General features: G+C 30.2%; 2 protein-coding genes across 7 annotated transcripts; one reads left to right on the top strand and one right to left on the bottom strand.

Moving 5' to 3' along the window:
- Positions 1–4,738: 4,738 nt before the first annotated feature.
- Positions 4,739–6,829, bottom strand: LOC141537257 (uncharacterized). Of its 6 annotated transcripts, XM_074258129.1 has the most exons (5): positions 6,703–6,829; positions 5,760–5,888; positions 5,167–5,371; positions 5,024–5,086; positions 4,739–4,966 (listed from the first exon to the last, which is right to left on the bottom strand). In XM_074258129.1, the coding sequence occupies exons 3-5, from the start codon at positions 5,340–5,342 to the stop codon at positions 4,894–4,896; spliced, it is 312 nt and encodes a 103-aa protein (XP_074114230.1). In that variant the 5' UTR covers positions 5,343–5,371; positions 5,760–5,888; positions 6,703–6,829; the 3' UTR covers positions 4,739–4,893. The 6 variants fall into 6 exon arrangements, with proteins under 6 accessions (XP_074114230.1, XP_074114233.1, XP_074114235.1 ...); XM_074258132.1 differs by lacking the exon at positions 6,703–6,829 and having other exon boundaries at positions 5,167–5,380; positions 5,760–6,115; XM_074258134.1 differs by lacking the exon at positions 6,703–6,829 and having other exon boundaries at positions 5,052–5,086; positions 5,760–6,115.
- Positions 6,830–8,293: 1,464 nt separating this feature from the next.
- On the top strand, positions 8,294–9,944 carry LOC141537202 (uncharacterized). Its single transcript, XM_074258047.1, has 4 exons — positions 8,294–8,345; positions 8,408–8,764; positions 9,004–9,588; positions 9,763–9,944. The coding sequence occupies exons 1-4, from the start codon at positions 8,294–8,296 to the stop codon at positions 9,942–9,944; spliced, it is 1,176 nt and encodes a 391-aa protein (XP_074114148.1).
- Positions 9,945–15,735: the final 5,791 nt, after the last annotated feature.

Below are 15,735 nucleotides of genomic sequence, written 5' to 3'. Positions count from 1 at the left end.
CTCTCCGAAATGTAAAGAAGAGTTTGACGAACTGGCTGGAGCTGGTGTAATCATATTCCCTCCAGTTACATCGCTGATTCTGGCCATGTTTTGATTTCCAGGGAACAACGCAGTCCCACTCGTACCTGGAGTCTCGCCTATTGATATACGTTGTTTGTTTTGGACCGAAGATATTACTCCCGCGGATCCCTGTTGTCTATAACCCGGGTTTAATTGAGTCGACTCACCCATGGGCGCAGGCATGACGCCTGACCCGGGTACTTGAGCTGACTCCCCAAGGGTCTCTGATCAACGTTGGATCCTGGTCTATTAGTAATAGTCGGTGATGTTCTACCCCGGCCTCTACCGAAGGAAAGTCGTCGAGCCTCTTCTTCTGGCTCTTCGAGTCCTTGAGACCTGGTTCTCGGTCCACCTTGACGTAACATTATGTTTGAATGTACAAAATATTACTCGAATCTGAAGAATCTCTCTGTTGGAACACGACAATAAACTTGTAATTGAAATATCCTATGTTAATTTTATTATATTTTAGAAAAAGTAAAATAAAATATTTGTTAAATTCTAAAACCAAAAGGAATTTTTCAAGAGAAAAAGATTTTATAATTTATTCAATAAGATATAACTAAATATTTTCTCTGTTAAAGAAAAGAAGCTTTTGTTAAATTTAATTCGAGTAGGATAAAAATTCCTCTAGAGATTATGTGTCAAAAATTCTTTTGAAAAGTAATTACTACGTTTTAATTCAATTGTCAAATTTTAATAAAAGAAAATTTTACATTGAAATAAATTTTAAAAGCTAAAAGAATTTGTTCAAAATGAGAAAAGATTTTCTAATTTTACTAATTAAAATTTAATTATTTATTCACTACCAAAGAAAAGAATTTTTGCTAATTTTAAATATAACAGGATTAAAATTCCTTTCAAAAGCAATTGTCGGAATGTCTCAAGTAAATTCCTCAAAAATGAGTAATAAGTTACCCAAGGTAGTCAAAATCGAAAAGTATTTTAATCCTTATTTAAGGAAAAAATATTTCGACTTATTTCGACTACCGGGTTTGGATGTTTTGGCTATTTTCTTTGGTACCCAGAGTAGCTGTGACTTGTAGAAAAACTACCACAAGCCACTGGGCTTAGCCGAATGATAATGATGACTTCTTTTTTTTTTTTTTTTTTTTTTTTTTTTTTTTTTTTTTTTTTTTAAATTTTAAAATAAGTATCAAATTAATGCTAATATTACAATTTCGAGGAAAATTTAAAAGAAAGAAAATATTTCGACACTTACTAACGCACCTATCTAAGTAAAAAAATTTTCGACTAATAAAAAAAAAAATTTTCCAATGATTGAATAATATTTTTCCAATTAATTAATCAAAATTTTATTACTCAACAACTTCCATTCTCTCTCTATGGGGTTTTTAAGAAGTTGGGCGCCAATGTAACAGTTTTACCTGCTCAGGCTGGCCCCTAATCAATTTTAAATTTAACTAACAAAACTAACAACAATAAAAATTACCAGGGCGCCACCAGGATTATTAATCACGGTTCCTGGAACCGGTCCAGAGCTGAGAAATCTTAATCTTAGAGTAGAGAGAGTGGAGGAAGGTGCCGCTAAATAATAAAAATTTAATTAACAATCTGTACAGTTTTATTAACAATAAAAAATAACAAACTTAACAAATTTAAGCGCTCACACACACACTTTAATTAACTTATAATCTAACGAAGCGGAGAACAACTGCGAACTAAACGATATTTACAAACGAACCTTCCAATTGACGATACGATGACTAGACGGGCTTTTTCGAACAAACGGTCTCCCACACCTGTCTTAAAACTAATTGGGCTTTTTCGAACAAACGGTCTCCCACACCTGTCTTAAAACTAATTGGGCTTTTTCGAACAAACGGTCTCCCACACCTGTCTTAGAACTAATTGGGCTTTTTCGAACAAACGGTCTCCCACACCTGTCTTAGAACTAAACTTAAAACTATAAGTCCACCGGACTAACACAACTAACTCCACACTTAAAATTAAGTCCACAGGACTACCGAACTTAACACTATTAACACTCTCTATCACGCATAACCCGCTCAATTCTTCACACACATAACCCACACTTCGCTTAAATGATTTATAAATTTAATTGATTTCCGAATTTAATTTAATTACAATTTATTTAGATCTATTTTATTCAATCATTGGCTCGGTGAAACGAAAATTCTTATTTAATGATTTAATTCTGACTAAACTTTTACTTGATGACCTTGACTCAATATCACTGATTACTTGGACTTAATATCCACGCTGACAATTATCAAGTGTCATTTGTTTTAATTTAATCCCCTCACGGACTTAATCCCCAAAATTTACTTAATTTATACTTGACAAAAAATAAATTTTTTTAATAAATATTTTCAACAAAAATTTTCAATATAATCTTCCTAACAATTTTCCGATCGGTACTGTTTTCAATAATAATTTCTTAATGTAATATTTTTAATAATTGATTCTCAATATAAAATAATCTTAATAATTAATTCTCAAATAATTTTCCGACCGGCGATTTTTCAAATGGTAAATTTTTAAATATCACAATAATTAATTCTCAATAAAAATAATCTTAATATAAATATTATCTTCTCACTATAAAATATTATTACTAATTTAACATTCGTTTGATCAGTTATAAAAATTCGACACAAGTCGAAATAGTCAAATTTATTTGCTAGAACATTCGCTAGATAAGTCTTGTTTGACCTTGGGTATTGGAATTTATGCGACACACAAAGTTGACGCTTGACGGAAATTCCACGAATAAAAACTTGTCGATTATTTTTAATAAAAAAATCAATCAACTTTTCAATTTAAATATTGTGAAAATAAATTTAACAAATTTTCAGATGTTAATTAATTAATTGAAAATTTTCAGATATTAAAATTTTCCCCCGCAAGGTCGATTAAGTGATCCTCGGGTATAAACCCCCATAAAAATCACTCAATCTAAAAACTAGCAAATGTTCCACAATTAATTTATTAAATTTTAATAAAGAAAAGAAGAGGAATGATAGACCGAGTATGAACCGCGGTCTATCTTCCACCCACGGAATGAATAATGTACCTGGGTAAACGTTTTACTCCTTTCACGAATATTATGTGCCGTGGTGAGTATTCCAGGTACAGGTTGTAAATTTCCTTTTCCTTATCCTTCACTCCGGGTACGTCTTGAAATTCGGTATATTGCTGTAACAGTGCAACAATTAGAACTCCCGTCTAATAGATTGAAACGACAATCAAAAAAACCCATCGCAGCGTTCCGAAAATACGCTTGCGAAAAAATAATTACCTGTTAATTCCGTAGTGGTGACCGGTGCGGCTGACTATCAAACCTCTTCTGATTCTGTCACCCTCCAACTACCGAATACTTACCCACTCCACTCCCCTCTTAATTACTACACGGGAGACCCGGAAGATCGGGGCGCGCCAGTGCTGAGTCGACTAATTATCGATCTCAGGTGATTTATCGATTTAGGGTAATTTACCCTGTTACAATATATATATATATATATATATATATATATATATATATATATATATATATATATATATATATATATATATATATATATATATATATATATATATATATATATATATATATATATACACATACATACATACATACAGACACCATCGCGGGAATAGTCAGAGAAGATTCCTAGGACCTTGAAATGTCGAGGTTTGATGAAAACTCGATTTTCGTAAAACGGGGTGAAAACAATAACTTCCCGATTTTTGAAAATCTTCGACTTTCTTAGCGGGAAGTTAAAAAAAGTTCGTAAAAATTTCTTATTTTTAAAATCGTCATACTAGTGGTGGCCAGCAACATACCAATTATTCAGCTTTTATGTGAAATAGTTAGGAATTATACACTATGAGAGCAGTTTGTATTTTAATTAATTTTTTTATTAACGCAATGAAAACGGAACGGGAAACTTTTAAATTTCGCACCATGCTATGACTAGGTGCGTTGGGCGCATGCGCCAGTGATAAATTATTTATAATTGTCAATAAAAAATATTAAATGAATAATATAAAAGCAAAAACTACAGAACTATACTGACCTAACGATAAAGAATGCAGAAACATAAAGATTAATCAGTTTCCGTTTAAATGAGGTGCCAAGTTGCAATTTTTTTTTTGCAATATTAAAAAAATTATTTATTAAAAAACTATAGGTGACCTAACAAAAATGATGGTGGACCTATACAGACCTAACGTAGACCTATCAATTAAGGTCATTTTGACTTAAAAAATCCTTTGATGGGGTGCTAAATTTGTGCAGGTGGGTTATTTGTGTTAAGGGAGCTGTGTTGGTTAAGAACTTGCCTTAAACCTAGGCGGCGCTGGAGCGAACTTCAGAGAATCGAAAGATATCAGCATGTGAAAAATCTTTCGACTCGCCGGGATTCGAACCCGCGCCTTGCCACTAGAGTTGTATGAACGGATCAACGCATTGAACCGCTCAGCCAACATCGAGGCGTATATTTTTAATTCTATTTGATTTTTGAAGATAACATAGACCATGCGTTCCCGTTATTCCTCCCGTTCAAATATTTAGAGTGTAAAAAAGATATCAGGTGGTGTTACGGGCAACTTGAGCGGCAGTTGAAATCAATAATTTAATTAAAGGAAATCATTTTTTTTTGTTTAGTAATAAATCATGTAATAAGCTCAAATATGCATTTAAAATAAACATTTTTTATTCTTGTCCAATATATGATATATTGTTCCAACAGTTGATAAGAAAAATATTAAAACTTTAGATTTATTAATTTCTTTATTGTTTTCTTAAGAATAATCTAAATCCAACTCCATACGAAGAAAGTTATATATTTACTTGAAAACAATGTACTTATTATTTTGTTTATTGTCCTTTTCGGCCTTTAGATATTTTCCTTTCCAGAAACTAAAAATTTAAACAGTAAAGAAATGACTTCAATTAAAATTAAGAAATACTACATACATAATGTCTCGCAATTTTTGCTTACTACCAGCTCTTTTCCGCTTAAGGTTTTTATTCTTGTACCTGTAACAATGGGAAAACGAATTGTATTCACAATGATAAAAGTATGACAAACTTCAGAAATTTGAAGTAAAATTACTTACTCATTATCATAATTTTTACCCGGATAAGTGTCGCCATATAATATTTGGTATGCTTGACGAGCTTGATTTAGCCGAGACTCAAGATCATTAATACTAACTAATAAACTTTGAGCATGATTCCTTTGGTCAATACCAAAATGTGGAGGATAATCCATTTTATTTTTATCACCATTCATGGTATTTTTTATCAGCAATCTAAAACTCACTATAATAACTATAATAACTCACGATAATAACTCGCAATAATTTTATGAACGTATTATATGTAATTTAATATAATGATTATTAAATTTGACTACAATTTCAATGGACAATTTTATAAAGACATGAAAATACCAAATAATTTTTTTATTTAGAAATTTTTAAAATATAACTCGAACATACGTATGAATTTTTCAAATTTTGAATTATCTCCATTTCATTCACAAAATATTAGTTTTGATAAGTATACGTAATCACAAATGCTGTAAAGACTGCAATATTCCATTTATTAAATAACTAAAATATTTACTATGTGCAATGACACTATCAATAACTATTCGAATAAATAAAATTCGAATAAATAAATATACCAATGTTATTTTTTAATTTACCTCTGTCGTATTTTCTAAATCAATTTTCATGCAGCTACCGATATGTAATGAAGTTAAACAGCCCAAACTAGTATGGTATTGTGGACTAGACTGGCCACTGGATTTAATGTATTTTTATGCAAATTGTAGCTGTAAAAGTGACAAATTTGAGTGTCATTAAATTTCATGCTACATTAGTGTGTTTACACATTTTGGTATATACATAGTGAAAGTAACTACAGGTGGCGCTAACAGTACTTAAGGACATTTACAATATAACTACTACAAAGACTGCTACTTGGTTAATTTACCTATACCTAATGTTACTTTACTTTTTTGTTACCATGTTGACAGTCGGAAGAGTAATTACAACAATACGAAATAGTTACTGATTTCTATTCATCACTAGCTGGAATAATATTGTGACCGGATATATTTTTTCATTAATCTTAAAACTTCAATTATACGAAGAATCAAATTATTTCATTACAAATTAAATAGAAATTTCAGAATTTGTGACTAAGAGTATTTATGTGCTGAAAACTTTCCACCTGAACACAACATAATTAGTAAAAAGTCAAAGAAAATATGATTATTCAACAAAAACAATAAATATCATAAAAATATTGAATATATAACTAACCTTTTAAAATAAGTTAATTTTATAATTAAGTTGACAATAATTAAGAAAAGTATTACGCAAGTGTGATAAAAATGCCGCAGTAATAGTTTCAAGTAGATATTAAATAATATTGATACATAAACCTGAAAAAGATTTATTAATTTTGACAGAAAGTGTCAAATAATTACAGAAATTTGTCTATTTTGATCATCAATAATTTCTTACAGACTATGATCACTGCCACCTAGTGGAATAGTTCAATATAATGGTACCGAATAAGAGTTGGGATCGGCAGCCAGTACAGCCAGCTGATTAGATAATAATAATAAGATATATACTTACACAGTAGTGACATCTAGATGCGACTAAAAACATCGGAGAAGTATCCATACTGATCTGATGTAAACATAAATACTTATTGGCATCTTCAAATAACTTAAACACGTATATGTATGGTAGTGACATCTGTATGCGACTAAAGAGCATTGCAAATGTGTATATCCAAATCATTATGTTATTATTAGCATGATTAATTAAATTTTGTTAATTTGTTAAATCGTTATATAAAACTTCCGCTAAATTTGATTGAAGTACCACCTATATCTATACACTGCTCGAATAGAATTACTCAGAGAACAACTGACTTTTATAAAGAAAGCAAACCCCAAACAATTTTAGCTCTCTTCGGTATTAACTCTAATTAATAAATAAAACTTAATTAGAAAGTATGATTTAAAATAATACATGTGTGAAAATGTTCGATTGTTAATTCTAGAAATATTATAAATCAAGAAATTTTAACGTTTTTTCAAATTAAAAAAATTTTTAATTCAAAATTTGTACTTTTTCCGCGGATATTAAATGTTCATAAGATTATTATATATATATATATATATATATATATATATATATATATATATATATATATATATATATATATATATATATATATATATAGGGTGGGTCAAAAAAATCGAATAATTTATTTTTGACTTTATACTCTGAAAAATAGGTTCGTAGACACCTAAAAAGAATTCTCTCCAAGTATAAGCTCTTAATTATAACGGGAAGGTCCTCCGCTTTGCGGGTTTCTATTTTTTTCGAATAATCAGATAAAAAAATTTATATCTCGCTTCCAACTGCTTGGAAAAATATTCCGTGGCATAGATTTTGTGAGAAATTGAATGCTTTACAAAAAAGTCTCTTATGACTTTTTCAAAAACTCAACCGATTAAAAGATATTCATAGTTGAAGTTTGGCTATTTTAAGGAAAATATTCGTTTTATTATGAATTTTATAAGTCGATGAAAAAAATTATTTCGGATTGCGGAACTCATGATTTTGTAGGAAATTTACTGCTCTACAAAAATGGTCTCTTATGATTTTTGATTAAGTGAAGCCGTTACGAGATATTCATCGTCAAACATTAACGAATATCAATATTTCCAGTTTTTGATCAATAATTCGATAAATTTTAATTTAAACTATGAGTTTCAGGAAAATTTACATAAATTTAAATTTCTATCATAAAAGTCACTCCTACAGGAGTTATTTGTTCAAAAATTCACTAAGAAGTTTTTGTTCTAATGATATTTTTGTAAGCTTTATTTGTAATAATTTAAAATGTCAATTGCATTGGCATTTCATATTATTACGGTTGTTTAGTATGTATTTTCAAATTTTATTCTACCAATTATACATAAATTTTTTTGTGAGAGAGGCTTTTTGTTCTGAATTACATTACTTCTTCTGTTGGTACTCTAACGCTAGCGCCACCTATGTTGTTTTTCTTAACTATCTTCGTTGTCTACTTTTTTATCAGTACATTTTCAGTGCTCCAAAACTCATCATTTCGTATACATGATAATAACAATTTTTTCGAAATAAGTCATTTTCTCATTATATAAATTCATTTATTATCAATAATTCTACAATGAATAAAGAAATAGGTTTAATCGGTATACCTGTGCAAAAACTCACTGACCGTAAGTTACCAAAAGTGAAAGAGGTTATGAGAGTGTTTTTCTATCAACTTAAAGTTTTAAAGTTTTCAATCAAACAAAGTGCAAAAATTCAGCTGACAAGGTTATTGAATTGTGGAAAATAAATCAGATCCCTACGAGTGAAGCTCCTAATGTAGTCAAAAAAATTCTCCGTTTTCATAGTGAGTGGTTGAAATTACAAAAAGATTTTAATAAGAAAAGTGATAAGGTAAAGGAAAAGGAGTTTCAGACTGATCTTGAACAATTATTCGACATTGTAAGTAAAAATTTCCTAAAAGGGGTGGATGATAACATTAGGAAGTTGTATTTGGATCAAAAATTCTGTACACACAAAGAGATTCTTTCGAATATTGTACCTGCGTCAAACTCAACTACAGATATGATGGAAATCGATGAAAGCAGTAAGTATCTGAGATAAATAATTGTTATAAATTCAGGTAGGAGTGTAAAACTTCCTTTATATTTATTATAAACAATGAGAATATCATTTTTCTACTTTACTTGCATTATAAATATCAGTATTCCTACGTATGACATTTGACTCGACGGTTTCTGGTACTCATGTTTAATTGCTTCTCATCATAATGAATAAGTGTTGGAAATTTTGTCTGTTTAATTTAAAAATGAACTCTTATTACAGACTTGAATCAGCCGTCTACCAGTCATGGGATTGTTTTAAGTGGAAAATCAGAATCATTCTCGACGCATACATTAAGTGGAACTACAAATTCTGGATCTGATTTGGAGTATGAACCCCCAATTCCGACAAAACGAGCAAAAATAAATGTCTTAACTCCTGAAGTCGTTTCTGCACTTGACAGAGCTAATGTCAGCAGTAGAAACGCGATGTTCATTATTGCTCCGGTTTTATCAGCTGTTGGTATAAAAATTGAAGATACAACGCTCAGCTATAGGTCCATCCAACGAGCTCGTATGGTTCAAAGAAAAGACATTGCTCAAGGATTAAAAGACAATTTTAAAACACACGATAAATACGTAGTGCATTGGGATGGTAAAATGCTAAATGATCTAATTGAATCCAAATCTGTGGAACGACTACCGGTTCTTTTAACTGCGTATGGTACTGAACAATTACTTGGAGTTCCAATAATGAATTCTGGGACGGCAGTTAATCAAACATCCGCCATTTTATCAACATTGAGTGAATGGGGTATTATTAAGTATGTCAAGGCGATGTGTTTTGACACTACGGCTGTTAATACAGGTAATCAATCAATTACAAAAATATTTTATTGTTGTCATTCTAGTTTAATTTCTATTTCTTACTGAATTTTACTATCAAAATGTATTAATCGTTTACTCGTTTGGATTTGAAATATAACCATTGATTTTTCTTAAATACTAAATTTAACGATAGTCATTTATTATTGTTCTACAGGAATTCACAACGGTACATGTAAGGAAATTGAAAAGATTTTGGGAAGAGAGTTGATCTGGTTATCATGTCGTCATCACATTTTTGAGATCGTATTAAGGGGCGCATTTGAAGTATTTTGGCCTGTGTCATCTGGGCCAAATGTACAGATGTTTGGAAGGTTTAAAAATTTTGGGATGATATAGATATAACTAATTATAAATCTGGTGTTGAAGATGCTGTTGTTGCTGATATCATTTCGAATAAAAAGATGAAATCTCTAGTTTTATTACGAAATCTTTACAGGTATGATTTAACTGTGATTTAAATTATAAAAATTTCGTTATTTTTGACAAATTTTTTATTTTTGATAGTTACTACAACCCCGAGACGATTATAAAGAATTATTGGAATTATCATTGATTTTCCTTGGAGAAATGCCTCAAGAAAAGATTTCTTTCAAACGTCCTGGTGCTGTTCATCATGCTAGATGGATGGCTAAGGCCATTTATAGTTTGAAAATGTATCTATTCAGAGATGAATTCAAACTCTCTCAGAAAGAATTGCATGGTCTTCGTCATTTCTGTATTTTTATAGTCACATTGTATTTAAAAGCTTGGTTTTCATCAACTTCTGCAACAACTGCTGCTTATCATGACTTGCAGTTTATGAAAAATTTATTGGAGTACAAAAATATCAATCCTTTGATTTCTTCAGCTACGTGTGAAAAAATGATTTCGCACTTATGGTATTTGAGCGATGAACTTGCCATTTTATCACTGTTTGCAGATGGCGTTCCATTAGAAGTAAAAAAAAGTATTGTTGAAGCTGTTAATACTCGTGAAGGTACAGATTCTAAAGCTAAAAGATTTGTAATTGCTAAAAAAGATTTGAATTCATTGGCGCAGAGAACTCTGAGTGACTTTGTGTCTAAAAAGTCATTAAATCTTTTCAAAATCTTCGATCTACCGTATGACTTTCTTGATGTCGATGTTGAATTATGGCCTACTAATGAGAGTTATCTCGAAAATAAAGAATACTTTCAACAACTAAAAGTTGTCAATGATTCAGCAGAGCGAGCTGTTGCATTAGTCAGTGAATATAATCAATGCTTGACAAAAATGAAGAACAATTCCAGTACTTATTGCAAGTTGTCAAAGAACATCAAAAACATTCCCAAATTGTAATAAAAGAAATTATTTATAGTAATAGCGTACTGTTATGTTAAAAATATAGACAATTATATTGCAATTGATAATTCAATAAAAAATTTATCTATAAAAAAGTTAAATACTGGTTGTTTCTCACTTGATTCAATACTTTTCATATTAAATTTGACAAAGAAATATGTCATTCACTTCAAATTAAACTAATCATTGGCTATATGTCGAAAAAAATGCTCTAATTTCTTGTTTTAATGCAATCAAACAAGCTCAAGACTGAAAACAATATTAAAAAATTGTTTATAACATTTCTTTATCGATCGAAACTCAAATTTATGTAAATTTTCCTGAAACTCATAGTTTAAATTAAAATTTATCGAATTATTGATCAAAAACTGGAAATATTGATATTCGTTAATGTTTGACGATGAATATCTCGTAACGGCTTCACTTAATCAAAAAATCATAAGAGACCATTTTTGTAGAGCAGTAAATTTCCTACAAAATCATGAGTTCCGCAATCCGAAATAATTTTTTTTCATCGACTTATAAAATTCATAATAAAAACGAATATTTTCCTTAAAATAGCCAAACTTCAACTATGAATATCTTTTAATCGGTTAAGTTTTTGAAAAAGTCATAAGAGACCTTTTTTGTAAAGCATTCAATTTCTCACAAAATCTATGCCACGGAATATTTTTCCAAGCAGTTGGAAGCGAGATATAAATTTTTTTATCTGATTATTCGAAAAAAATGGAAACCCGCAAAGCGGAGGACCTTCCCGTTATAATTAAGAGCTTATACTTGGAGAGAATTCTTTTTAGGTGTCTACGAACCTATTTTTCAGAGTATAAAGTCAAAAATAAATTATTCGATTTTTTTGACCCACCCTAATGTACATACACTATTTATATGACTTGTATCGTTATAAGTCGACTAAAATTACGTACAGTAAGTCATTTAAGTGTTTCCAGGTACAAATCAAAATTTACTATCAATTTTAAATCACTTTATTTTGATTCGTTTGCTGATAAGACTATTGATTTCTCGAGTGTTAATTTGAATAATAATATGATTAAGACAATGAATTGTGAAAAATTGCCGTAGTTAACAAACGATGGAAATTATCATGCGCAACAATTACTGACTACCATTAATGATATCGAATATAGGTTATATATACCAAGCACAAAAAGCTTGCAAAATATTGTACGGTGACTTATTACATGGTGAATAATAGAATGATCAGTAAGTAATTTTTTTCTCGACTTCTGTTTTTTTCCTTTGATGTAATTATTATCATTCTCTCTTTACAATGAAGTACAACAAGAATAAGAGCGAAAAAGATGTGATTATAACAAAAAATGCGAGATATTATGTATGTAACAACTATTTGTTAGTAAATTATGAATAGAACCCTCTACTAAGCCTGCCTATGTATATGGTTGATAAATCCATTTTTTTCAGTCTCTACAAGGGACAAATTTTAAATACTCTGTGAGAATGTAAAAAACGAAAGAACAAATGCAACGTTTTTTATGAAATATGTAATTTCTGTATTTCTAAATGGCGGAAATTGTAATTAAAAAAAAATTTCAATCTAAATATAATTTCTAAAAAAAATCTTAAATTTACTTTGATGATTTTTTTAACTATCCGTTAAGAAAATCGAAGATTTTCAAAAATCGTGAAGTCATTGGTTTTACCTCGTGTTTCGAAAATCGAGTGCTCATCACGTCAAATGAAGAAATTTTCACAAAAAGATGTAAAATCCGAACAAAAACAGTTCCACTGTAAAAAATTACGCCAAGTACACGTTCACAACTCTTGATTTACAAAAATGCCAAGGAGAAATTATCATTTTATAAAAAGATTTAAAATAAAAAAAAAAAACAGACCAAGTAGCCGTTATGATCTTTCATAATTGAAAAAATTTTGTGATAAATTTAACGAATAAAAACAATTTTTTAGACGTACTTGGCGTGCGTCATTGAGTACCCAAAATTTTTTCATTTCTGATAACTGAGCCAGAGAACTGATATGAAAAGCGATTTTACGGACAATTCTTTCAGCCCTTCCTCACCAAGTCATTAACCCTACTGATGATCATTTGGATGCAACCATATGAATCGATAACAATTGAAATGCATGCTTGTTTTCATTATTTCACGGATAAGATTGATATTTGTACAACTAAATAGCTTCCGAACATTTCGTTCAGATCGAGAAAAAATGAATCAGTTTATTAATTTAATGAACTGTTAATTAAATTGACTTCATTAGAAAATATAGTATTAATAAATGTTCAAGAAACATCGGAGCCCTATTTTAAAGTAAGATTTATTTCTACTATAAAATTAAAAAAAAACAGGATTTTATCACGAATTTGATCATTAATTTACTAAGCAATTTTTATAATTAATTCAGTAATCATTTTTCTTGCCACCAGTATATTTTTAACTTCTCGCTAAGAAAATTGAAAATTTTTTGAAGGTCACAGAAAACTTACATGAGTATCCCCACGAGGGTGTCACTGTGTGTGTGTGTGTGTGTGTGTGTGTGTGTGTGTGTGTGTGTGTGTGTGTGTGTGTGTGTGTGTGTGTGTGTGTGTGTGTGTGTGTGTGTGTGTGTGTGTGTGTGTGTGTGTGTGTGTGTGTGTGTGTGTGTGTGTGTGTAAACCTCCCATAACTTATGAACGACTTTACCGATTTCATTGTGGTTGGCCCATTTGAAAAAACATGAACGAACTTGGATTTTGAATACAATTTTGACCGATTCCGATAGATGGATTTCAAGATATCTCAAAAAAACCGTGAAAAAATTTGAGAAAAATTTTTGTTTTCAAGTTGCTTTTTTGGAATAACTTTTAAACGGCTCAGTCGATTATCTCCAAAAACTAATCAGCTCTTGATCTTGAAAAATCACGTCAATTGCCGCTTGACCAGTCAAAATCAGTTAATTCGTTCAAAAGATATCGTGAACGAAAGAAAACAGAAAAAAGTGTTTTTTTCGGAAGTACTCCTAAATTTTAACGTTCGATCAATGCGAACTTAAAAATTCTTTACGGGGCTTAAAAAACGGCGTTGAATGCTGCCAGCCACTTGAAAATCAGTTCATTCATTGGAAAGTTATTAAAAGTTGTACATTAAAAACGATGTTTAATCAAACTTCTATCAGACATACAGCAATGCTCCCGTATGAAAAAATTATATAACGTTAAAAATATATCTTATATTGTATTTTTGCAACAAAAAAATGTACGGAAAATATATTTCTGAATATATTTTTTCATATAGAGATTTTGGCCGATTTTTTATAAAAAAATATATGGATTGAAATATATGGATCTCATATACATTCAAATTATATTTTTCCCTTATATTTTTACGTATAAAATTTCAATATATGATAATATATGTTGTAAAACATATATGCGTATTATATTTTACAATATATATATCGGCATATATGACAAAATATGATATTGTATAAAGTATTCGCGGAGAGATTTAGTTTCACTTACACTCACATGATATACTTACATAATAGTCGTTAAGCTAATTGGCGCAGCGCAACACTGCACTCACGCTGATAGGTTAAAAAATACATTATTCCTGTGCTCAAGTTGTTTATATCTCGAGTAAATTTAGGAAACAGTAGATTTATCACAAAAGTCAAAATAACAAATTAACCGGTAATTTTACCTACCCGTTATCTATCTTCTAACACCACCAGGTTTTAGATGGACACGTATTATCGTTGCGACTTATAAAATTCGCTGGAATGAGGATAGAAATGATTAATTGAAAGAAAATAATTGATTTTTATTTAAAATAAACTTTGAAAGAAATACAGGAGTCAACATTATTTATTTAACGAAAGGTTAAAATCGAAACCCATTATTGATAATCAATCATAACTTCGTGATGAACAGAAACAAAAATAATAATAATTCCAAGCGCCTTTGATCGTAGAAACATTTCAATGCAGGAGTGATTATTCATCGTCTGAAGACACGGCCTAAAATAATAATAAATAAAATAACTTTAGAATTAGTAAGTGATGAAAATAAATACGGAAATTGTAGTGATAATAACAGGATTAACCCCTTCATCGTTTCCAGCATCTTTATTCTTACGACGTAAATCGTTCAAGAAATTGTTGACTGAGCTGCCAAAATTGATCGCTTATAATCCGGGAATTTTTCACGAACAGCATCTGAAATTACAGATGATGAAAAAATTAATATGTTACCAACAGCAGGAATAACGAGTCAGTCAGCATTAGCAAGAGTTCATCTTATGAATTAGAGATACAAATCCTTTTGACGGAATTATTGTGATACTGATACTCAAGATTCAAGTTATTCAGTTCAACAATTTTTCAAATCGATTCAAGGTTATAAATGTCTCATAATCAGTGTTAACCAACCAGTAATTGCCGTGATGATTGTTTGATCCAACGCGGGTCTACGGGGTTGATTTTTATTAATTTTACTACCCCCCCCTCTCAAGTTACTGCGGAGCAATATATCAGTCTCAAATAGAGCTTGGATCAAAGCTATTCCCATTGCGGTGTAGGTGGTCCGAGAGTTTGCCGTGTCCCACTGCTTGCGAGTAACAAAGACGTTCGATCCAGCATGACCAACTTCGACCTATAATTGTCAATAAAGTAAGCTATAAGGAAAGTAACAAGAATATTAAAAGAAAGCTGTCGTAGAAGCGTATAATAGGAACATATTAAGAGCTTTATGTAAATTTTAACTTTAAATAGCGATAGAGCCAATGAAGAGTAAAATTTTTGTTATAAGCTTTTACGATACAAGAAAAGAAAA

The sequence above is a fragment of the Cotesia typhae genome, unplaced genomic scaffold (genome assembly GCF_013202065.1).
Source record: "Cotesia typhae breed Kobodo isofemale line unplaced genomic scaffold, CoteBio_Ctyphae scaffold_70, whole genome shotgun sequence".
In the NCBI taxonomy this organism is placed as follows: Eukaryota; Metazoa; Arthropoda; class Insecta; order Hymenoptera; family Braconidae; genus Cotesia; species Cotesia typhae.
Note: the sequence above shows the minus strand (reverse complement) of the source record. Positions and strands in the feature narration are given on the sequence as shown.

Bases quoted from the DNA above. Each gene is read 5' to 3' on its own strand.
- LOC141537257 (XM_074258129.1), bottom strand. From the start codon at position 5,342: ATGAATGGTGATAAAAATAAAATGGATTATCCTCCACATTTTGGTATT. The intron at 5,087-5,166 runs GTAAGTAATTTT...CCATTGTTACAG, and splicing joins GGTAAAAATTATGATAATGA to GTACAAGAATAAAAACCTTA. The intron at 4,967-5,023 runs GTATGTAGTATT...TTAAATTTTTAG, and splicing joins CAAAAATTGCGAGACATTAT to TTTCTGGAAAGGAAAATATC.
- LOC141537202 (XM_074258047.1), top strand. From the start codon at position 8,294: ATGAATAAAGAAATAGGTTTAATCGGTATACCTGTGCAAAAACTCACT. The intron at 8,765-9,003 runs GTAAGTATCTGA...CTCTTATTACAG, and splicing joins GATGGAAATCGATGAAAGCA to ACTTGAATCAGCCGTCTACC. The intron at 9,589-9,762 runs GTAATCAATCAA...ATTGTTCTACAG, and splicing joins CACTACGGCTGTTAATACAG to GAATTCACAACGGTACATGT.